Raw genomic sequence first — 9,930 nt, 5'->3', positions numbered from 1 at the left:
TGTGTGAAATGCAGATTACGGATTTACGAAGAGCACGGGAACGCAGCACAACCAAAGGTTGTTACCTTTTAATACTAAAATAATAATTTAAAACACAATAAACGTAACTTAATAATAATACAGTTTTAATGCAAACATTTTTGAAATTATGATTTTATCTTTTATTTAAAATATACTGTTAATTAAAATGTTACTTGGGTTTTAAACTTGTTGAGCCACTTCAAGTCCTAAATGATAAAGACAAGATTCCATGAAGGGGTGAAATGAATTTATTTACAATAAAATTGCACATCAAGATCATACAAAAATAAATAATTGGCTGGAGACTGCATGGCATACAGGGTCATTTAGCAAATGAAAAAAACTTCAACGTGAAACAGGCGTCGACATGACATCAATATCGTCCCACTGAGTGGTACGTGTTTGATTTGTTTGTTTTGTTTTGTTTGTTTCCGACACAGTGAGCCATTTCATTTAAAAATATGAAATGTATACTGGAAAATATTCAGACAGTGGAAAATCTATAAATATACTGTCTACTGTTTCACACACCAATCTACTTATAAAACATACCTGTTCAAAAGGTAATAATAATAATAAAGGGTTGGCTGTACACAAGTTCAAGCATGTGATGAAACACACCCTTTTACAGTTACTGATCTCTTTGTACGATTCGGTAACAGAACCAGTTGAGGTATAAAAATTAACTTAAGGTTGGGGTTTTCACTTTCATCCATTACCTGAGATCATGTGCACGTCTCTGTTATATTCTCTTGTTCTTCATTTCCTGAGGTTTGATTACCTGCTTTTAAACTACTTTCAATAAACTCTAATCATTTATTGTAGTTCCATCACGTTCCAAGCATTTCGTTTCCCTTCATATCCTCAAACATCGTCAAAGATGCCTTTTGGGGGAGGTGACAGGGACAGGTAACGCCCTGCTGAGGACCTATAGTGTCAAATACAAAGACAAAGAGTAACTGATAGAGAAAGCCTGTTTGGCAAAGCATGATTTACCTCTGCAGGACAATCTTTCACATATTTGGTGAAATCATACCTTCTGCTTGGTAATCCGTCATCACTGGAGTTGTCCTGCAGCAAGCTTGTCTGCTGTTCATCTGTGTTTTCATCTCGTCTGGTGAATGTGATAACTGAGAAAGTATACACAAAACCGTCAGCAAGCTTTTCAGACTTCTTGATGCACATATTGTAACTGATCCTCATCCACCAAGGTTCTTTTGAATTGAAGGGAGGAATGTACTGAGACGACCACTTATTAATGGTGTGCCGATTCCGCAACAAAAACTCACGATTATAACAAAAAACTATGTTCATGTTTGTTTATGTATGTAGGATAAGTTATTTTAAAGTCAGTCCCTTGGACTAGACTAAATATAAGTTCTTGAGTGAACAAAGGACAAAGATTGAGTGGGTGGTGTGTGTTTCAAAGTAACCCAACCCAACACACTGTGCAAGGCTTTATCTACATATACTTTGCATGTGCTTCGTGCCTTAAGGCTTAAGTGTCAGATTTTCAGTTTCCTGCATGGGGCGGTGAGTCTAGTGGTCAATCATCTATAAACAAAAAAACACACATTCTTTTTTATGAATTCCTACCACCTTTCTTCATTCCTGTTACAGGACTGTTGTCGTTTAACTCAGAGTAACCAGCTCTGGAACGGCCAGTGGCTCTCTGGGCGGCATACCGCTCCCTCAAGGCCTGAAAACAAAACAGGCACATTAAGTAAATATGTAAGCACACTTGACACAAACCAGAAGAACAGAGGAGGCCACAGACTGGATAGACTTTAACACCGATCAACCATAACAATGAATCCACTAACAGGAGAAGTAAATAACATTGACCATCTTGTGACAATACAATGTTCTGCTGGGAAGCTTTTAAACCTGGCATTCATGTGGATGTTACAGATCAGGAACCCCCACCCCATAGCAATTACACTACTTGATGACAGCAGCCATCCCCAGCAGGATGCAGCCTGACACAGGCACACACAAAAACGGTTTAGGAACAATTCAAACAACAGCACAAGGTGTTGACCTGGCCTCCAAATTCTCTAGATCCCAAACTGATCAAATTTCTGCAGGATTCACTGGAACAAGCCTGATACATAGAGGCCCCTCCCCTCAACCCATAGGACCCAAAGGTCCCCACTAATAACATCCTGTTGCCAGACACCACAGGACACCCTCAGAAGGCCCATGTCCATTCTCTGAAGAGTCACAACTGTTTTGGAGGCACAAGGGAGACCTACAGAATATTAGGAAGGTGGTCATAATATTATGCCTGATCGGATGTCTGTAGAAGAAATGATATTAAAGATTTCTGACCCATCTTCGACTTTCTCCGTCTTCAGCTTTCTGTCTTTTCCTTCTTTCTAGAAAAGAACAAATTGTGGAGCAAACAGTTAGAAAGCATGTGTGCTTTAGTGAATGAGCATGAGAAATAAAGACTGAGCCAATAAGGGGAAGTTGTGGTCATGGTTTAGTACTGCAGAAAAAAAAAAAAGGGAAGTAAAATCCTAGATCCACCCTGCAGTAGTTCAAACATTGCTCCTTTGAGCACAACATCAGGAAGAACCGTTTATGATAAAACTACCTCTTCTGATGAGTTCTTTGCCTTCGTCCACCAGGTCAGAGGTCAGGTCATCGTGTGTAACGTACTGCTGGAAGCCCAGGAGGTTCAAACACCGAGAACCCAGACTACAACCATACACAAAAACAAACACTGTTAAACATACAGTCTACGTCTACAACATCCCCAAGGGCACATGGTGTAATAGTGTTACAGCAGCAGGGACAAAGTGCAAAAAAATAAAAGTTGGATTCAATTTTTTTTAAATTGAAATAAGATAAGAAGAAGAAATAAATTCTAATACACCCAATACCAAAGAAATGAGAAGTCCCTTGCAAAAGTACTTGACACACATAATGTAAAATATAACTTACGCATTACTTCCCACACAATACTATATTTCTGAGGATAACATTAATATTACTATTATAGTAGAATAACATAATATACAATTTCATACAAGAACAGCGTATTATTTATTTTTACAATTGAACTCAAACTGCTCGTTGTTCTTGTTACTGACATATACTGAGAACTAGAAATGATACTAGATCCAGTGAGCTAACGCCAGCAGATATACTAGGACTATTTAAAGTAAATGGATAAAACTAGCGTTACGTTGTTAGAGGTTGTCGGCTTACTTGCAAAAAGTGGCAAAGCACAGCAGCAGCACGAGCATGGGATAATAGATGTAGAACCCATCAGATATGAACCACAGCACGCGCATAGAGCCCATGATCTGATGGAGGGAAACAAGAAGAACCGTTGCATCACTCGATTCGGTTTTAGACACAAAGAGATTTTGACATTTTTAAATGTGTTTTTCTTCATGTACTATATATTCTGACAATTTGATATCTGTGACAGATGCAGCTTTAATGTTATTAGAACAAACATCTGAGTATTTATTGGCATTTGAATACTGCATTTGGAACCCACAGAGGTGTAGGATGTCTGTATCCTGTCCTGGTGCGAGATGGCAGAGTCCATGTGAATCAGGCCCAGAAAGTTGAGGCATAAAGGAGGTGTGAGACGACAAAACAACCTGAGCCAGAAGAAAAAAAACAAAACAAAGAGAAGCAGTCTGGTATCAGAATACAGGTATTTAACGCAACATGAGAATACCACACTGACTTGTGCTCCGTCTATAAATCTGTACACAGGTGTGATGCGACTTACATGCCACTGAACTGCAGGCTGTAAGCATCAGTCTGGTGATGTGGCACCAGGTAATAGTAGTTGAAAACCCGTATCCTGAACACCGTGGAGTAGACGCACACGCACATGAAGAGGATACTGACAAAGCACGCCATCTGGTGGAGAGAAACAAAACAACAAGTGGAGAAAGGTTAGCTGGATTTGGTCCAAGAATTACGTCTGAATTGAGCGCAGCAAATTGACGTGATTACTACCCCCTCAGTGCGCCCGTGCTCACCTCAATACAAACGTAGTTGTAATGTTTTTCAGCCATCTGAATAAAGATAGCAAATAGAGAGAGGACAGGCTGTGTGCTGAAGAAGGTGCACTCGGACCAGACTACTGCCGCAGAGAGGAGGCACAGGAGGACCGCCAGCAGCCTGCAGAAAGTTTGCCTGAACACACACTTCCAGTACCACTCTGAGCACAATAAACACACACACGGGCATAAATACAAAAGCCAAAGTGAGATTTGAGTTAGAAACAATGCAACATAGATTTCCACCACAAAGTCTGTCTTATACCGTATCAAATCCTCTCCACTAAGGTGTGTGCACCTCAAAACTGTGTAGTATTATCTGATATAATGAGAGATGCCAATCGAGAGCTTAATTAGTGTGAGTTACTTCAAGTTTTATATATAATACAGTACTTCAACATCGCTAAAACACAGACTATTGAAATATTTTTCAGTTTAGCAACTAGCATTGGTCATCTGATCAAAGACTGAATATATAGATAGACAATCCTTTAATTCATTCACATCTGTTGGGCATAAAATTACTGGAATAACATTCAGGATCCCTGCTGTAAAATGAGGAATTCAACAAGTGGTGGAAAAATGAATGACTAACTGATGAAAGCATTTACTTGATTTAAGATTTGGCACTGACTGAACGCACCTACAGCAGGAGTGTAGACGAACCTACGGATCCAGCCGTAATCTGCCGAAGGGAAGCTGTGTGTGAAGTGTCGGAGCTGGCTTCTCTGGTTTTTAGCTACATCCTCTAGATGTAAGGCCTGATCTAACAGGATGCACCACTGAACCTGAGTCTGGTTGTGTCTCTGCACAGCAGAGATTACCTGAAACACACACATACAGGCAACACGGGCAATATTATTACAAGACGTGATATTTCCTAATTATTTCCACTAAATATCACTGAGCAGTATTAAAAATAATTACTTTTTTATGAAGGTTAACTAAGCCTCTTTTGGTGGGAATGTCATTGTCGCCACGAGAGCTTTCCACGTTTCTTCTCATCTCTTCTTGGTACTCAGTGGGGCACTGAAATGACATGACACTAGATTTAAAGCTGTCCCCCTGAACAAGACCGTGCAAACTGAAAGGGAAGACTTGCATTGATTAATGAATGTTGGATTTCTCACCTTTGTCAAAATGGTGTCCACACACTTCCTGAGAGAGTGGTTGCTCCTGACAGATTCATGGATGCTTGCCACCTCCTAATAACATAAATATTAGGTTTGTTTTTAAGTGGAAATACAAAGGAGACTGATTTTGTTCTAAAGCACAACTGTTTCTGAATCCTCACCTCCATGACATCTGCTAGATTCTCCTCTGCCGCTGCCTTCTCGCTAGACATTTTTGCTGCCTTGAAGTAGGTCTTGGCAAGCAGGTAATCATGAGAAGATGAGAGCCAATAAGAACGCGGGATCTCCACCAGGCCATAGCCTAACAGCAGCACCAGAAGGAAGAGACCCCAGGTGTTGGCAGCTGTAATACCAATGGTCTGGAACTCGGTCCTGTAGGAGTTTAGCAAAGATGATCGATACACTGGATAAACTATGCAGAATTAGTAGAAATAACAAAAAAAAAAAAAAAGAAACGAGCACACTTGAAATTACCATGAGAGTTTCCACTTTGGATGAGCAGCCACGTAGATGAGCAGGGAGATGAAGATGAGGAGGTAGGTGCCATAATAAATTGCATTCTCAATTAATGCCGTCTTAATCTTTCCGACTCTGGTGAAAGCTCCCGATCGAGCGTACGACTGCATGAAGGGCAGCAGCAGCCTGAACACTCACACACAGAAAAGAGAGAGAGTCAGTTCACAAAAAACACATCTATCTTCAGTGTTATTTATTTCAGTCAGCATGTTTAAATGATTGTCCCGTCATGGTCTCTGTCTCTCAGATATCTGTAATTCATTGCATCCTATCAAGAGCACCGCACTGTAACTCACTCCGCTCATACTTAAGTGACATTCCCAGATATTATTTAACTTAAAAAAGACACTACCAGGGTTCCTCACTGATTTTGAAATTGCACATGAACATTATAAAAAACAGCTGAGAATGGACCTTTGCTAACAGAATGATTCCTGATTTGAGATCAAGTCACATCTTTGTCCAAATTTAAATGTCTTTCAAAATACATATTTATTTAAAATGTACTAATGGTGGACCATATATATAATAAAAGTAATGTTTTATTATTTAAAGATAGTCTATTTTTATCCTTTTTTGTCCCATCATGCTTTCATCTTAATGTAATTTTATTTCACCTAGTCTTTATATTTTACTTCTCACCATGTAAGAAACTGGGAAGTCCAGTATACAACTCTCCAAAACACGGGTAGGACTCCATCTGGGATATAACTCCAGGGCTTTTCACACGCCTTTGGTAAACTGTTGAGCGCACACACACACACACACACACACACACACACACACAGACATAGAGAAAAACGTGAGCACACAGTTCACACACAGTAAAGTGAAGATAAAACAGCTCTGACATATGTTTGGCCTCAACAACTTTGGTATTGTAAACCCAAAACACAAGATGTTAAATTTGCTCTCGTATCATGTGACTTATCATTATGACGAAACCTTATATAACTGCGGTGAAATTACACAATTGCACACTTAATTATCTATCACAGTGCCATATCTGAGGGGAGAGGCAGACATCTCAGACAGGAATGTCCCAAATTTTAAGCTTTTTGACTACTCTACCTGCATAAAATCCAACAAAAGCTAAACCAGTTTGATTTAGAAAACACTTTCATGACCAGCAACTCTACTGCACCATTATAATACCACTGAGCAAATAAGGCCACATCCACACATTCACATGGCAAAACCATTTGTATAAAGGCTCCAGGAAAAGGAAGACGTTGACACTGATAACAGCTGCAAAGTCTATTCTGTCAGAAAAGGGCGTCATTAATTATTAACGGTGCAGAGGCAGACATCATCAACCTGACAATACGTTTAAGTCTGAGTGTATAAAAAAAAAAAAAACAAGCTACTGGGAATACAGGCAATCTGATTTCTGTGACTGAAAGCAGCTGAATGCAGAGGAGAACTCATGAGCCAAAGATAAAAACTGACAAAATATCTGCAGATTAGCTAAAGGAGCTTAATGTACTTTTGTATTACGTTGGATGGCACTGGAATACAGCCAGCATTTATACGGGCCTTGAAATTAGCAATCTGTGTACTTACAGTGGTGATAAAACAGTCATCAAGCCAACTGTCTCCACACCCAAACTGCAGTTCCTTGAGTGCATGTTGGTTTCTATGCTGAAAGGAATGTTTGCACTCCTCTTGCTCATTAGAACTTTTGACGTGTGAAAAATGTTGTCTTTTTGCAACAGGTTTTCTGTAGCATGTTTGTCCGTATAAATTGAGTGTATTTCCTCTTTTAAAATGTTTTGTTGGGAATTTTTCTACAAATACAACTCCTGCCAGGAGGTCCATCCTTCCCTCCACATGACCTCCCATCATCAAGTGTGACAGGAACAATGTCTTACTTACCTTGCAGATGGAAAAGAAGACGAGTTGGCCTCAGTCTGATTACTGTGTCTTGCTTGAGTTAGGGGAGTTGAATGATTTGAATTGTCTAGAACGCACTGCTTGTAGATGGTCTGAGGGAAGAGCAGACTTTGCACAGTCAGGCAAACACACTCCACGACGGGTTACAGTGAAAATGGTACAGGTAAGAAAATAAACACACAGCTCTGTGTCACTCAAAATCAGGTTTTTCTAGCAACTTAAGTCACAGAGGTGTTTGATACATTCATCGAACGTGTGCAGGGATTTCTCACCGTGCTTACGTCGAGCGGCAGGATGAAGACGATGAGGAAGCAGAGGTACCAGGACAGCAGAGTCCCAACCAGGACCATCCGCTGCTGCTTCCGTAGATCTCCATAACGCTGGAGGAGGTAGAGGGCCAAGAAGAAAACAACCACAACCACGACAGCAAGCGCGGCACCACTCATAGTGACGAATGATCAGAACGAACAGATGTCAGGAACTCATGCTGACAGACTGGAGGGGAAAAGAGACTGAGAGAGAGAGAGAGAGAGAGAGAGAGAGAGAGAGAGAGAGAGAGCGAGAGAGAGACAAACAGACAAGAGAGGCGCTCAGTGAAAAAACAGATTGACTGTCAGATATTATCAGCTGGATGACAGTTTGCCCTGAGCACTCAGTGTGAGGGACAAGGGTTGAAGAAAAAAGAACAACCAGATAAAAAGATGGACAAAGGAATGAATGAGAGATATACATAAAAAATATAAAACTAACCAGTCATCTTAAGTTGAAATCTATCTGCAACACTATACTACCTTGAAATGCAGACATGATACTTCCTGTGGTGGATTTAAACCAGTTTTAAGAGGTTAAGCGTTAAAGAGTCTTATTTATTTTAAAATAGACGGATGGATGAAAACCAGTTCTTGGAACGGTAAGTCAAATAGAGAACTGAAACTGCAGAATGAAAGTAACAAAATACATGAATATGAATAATACATAAATATAGATACGGAGTATATATATATATATTCTCATAACTTGGAGAATATACTCCATTTAACTGCTTTTAACATGCACAATAACATGACTTCGTTTACTTGGATTTAAACTAGTTTAAATAGGTTAAATGTAAGAGTCTTATTGATTTAGAAATAGACATGAATGGAAACCAGTGCTTGGAATGGTAGGACAAATACAATACTGTATATTATATATAAATTATTATGACTTGGCAGCTGAAACAGAGAAGGATCACAGAAAGAGAAAGAGAGAGACAGTCCGTAAACAGATTTGTCTGACATTACCTAATCTCCTTTTCTCCTTTCGATTCTTTTTAGTTTTAGTTTCCACTTAAATAACTCAATGTTTTCGCGATGATTAAGCACTGGTTGATTTTAAAAACAACAACAGCGACCACCATATGTTTATAGATTGAGCTGATTTCTGAGTTTTACTTCGTGAACGAACAGTATTTATAGCTTCAGTCCACACAACAGGACAACGGGCCGTATATAAAAGGACTGAATCTTACCTTGTGAGGTCTTGTCTCAGCTCGCAGCTCGTACACCGACAAACGATCTGAATTTACAGTCACATTATGTTCTCAAACCGCAGACTCGGACAAATGTACACAACCTTTGAAATTACGTTGCGTAACAAACGTTCAACGTGCATCGCTGGAGCCGCGCGGGATTATGGGTATTGTAGTCAACATGCTGTCCTTAGCAGGAAACAGTATATTGTAAAATATTGTGAAACTTGAACCTACAGACATGACAATACATATTTATTTTAATGTGGTATGTGAATTTTTTGAGAGTTGTTTATATCAGTTTATAATGTAATAAATGCAGTTTATTTACGTAGCTGATAGATAAACAACTGATAGATAGATCTGTACCATGTTCATTGTGCCAAATATTATTATGGTTAAATAATCTGAGTGTGTGGGCAAAAACATTTGAGCTTGTGTTTGAATATGCAAATGATAAAAAAAAAAAGGAAACATGTTCATTGTGACACATCCTTGATCCAACGACACTTCAGACAGAATAATTTACACATCACTTTTTTTTTTTTAAGACATCACAGTTTATTGCTGTCTTGCAAAGTTGTCTTAGTAGTTTCTTGCTGCAGTTTCATCATCATTAGTCAAAAACAATGGTGCCCGGAGCTTTTCCAATACTCATTCTGATATTTGATCAGTTCAGAAGTGATTCACACACACGTTAGCAATCGTACTACATTACATGTTACTCCACAAACTCCATTTAAATCTTGCAGATTAAGCTGAATTCAGTCTGATTTGCACAGGCTTCCAGTTGCAGCACTCATGCCCGCTGCAGATGATAGATGAT

General features: G+C 39.3%; 1 protein-coding gene across 2 annotated transcripts; it reads right to left on the bottom strand.

The window, feature by feature from the left end:
- Window positions 1-253: 253 nt before the first annotated feature.
- On the bottom strand, window positions 254-9,283 carry LOC311493526 (G-protein coupled receptor-associated protein LMBRD2B-like). Of its 2 annotated transcripts, none has more exons than XM_084552228.1 (18): window positions 9,105-9,283; window positions 7,867-8,106; window positions 7,577-7,686; window positions 6,344-6,442; window positions 5,660-5,827; window positions 5,347-5,557; window positions 5,183-5,257; window positions 4,980-5,081; window positions 4,696-4,876; window positions 4,032-4,213; window positions 3,776-3,909; window positions 3,536-3,641; window positions 3,238-3,335; window positions 2,621-2,724; window positions 2,353-2,399; window positions 1,618-1,720; window positions 1,058-1,151; window positions 254-949 (listed from the first exon to the last, which is right to left on the bottom strand). In XM_084552228.1, exons 2-18 carry the CDS (start codon window positions 8,038-8,040, stop codon window positions 886-888), a joined length of 2,052 nt encoding a protein of 683 aa, XP_084408354.1. In that variant the 5' UTR covers window positions 8,041-8,106; window positions 9,105-9,283; the 3' UTR covers window positions 254-885. The 2 variants fall into 2 exon arrangements, with proteins under 2 accessions (XP_084408354.1, XP_084408355.1); XM_084552229.1 differs by having other exon boundaries at window positions 1,621-1,720.
- Between the last annotated feature and the right edge of the window lie 647 nt (window positions 9,284-9,930).

Source organism: Chelon labrosus, assembly GCF_963514085.1.
Source record: "Chelon labrosus genome assembly, chromosome: 9".
NCBI classification, from domain to species: domain Eukaryota; kingdom Metazoa; phylum Chordata; class Actinopteri; order Mugiliformes; family Mugilidae; genus Chelon; species Chelon labrosus.
This window is presented reverse-complemented; position numbering and strand designations above follow the sequence as displayed.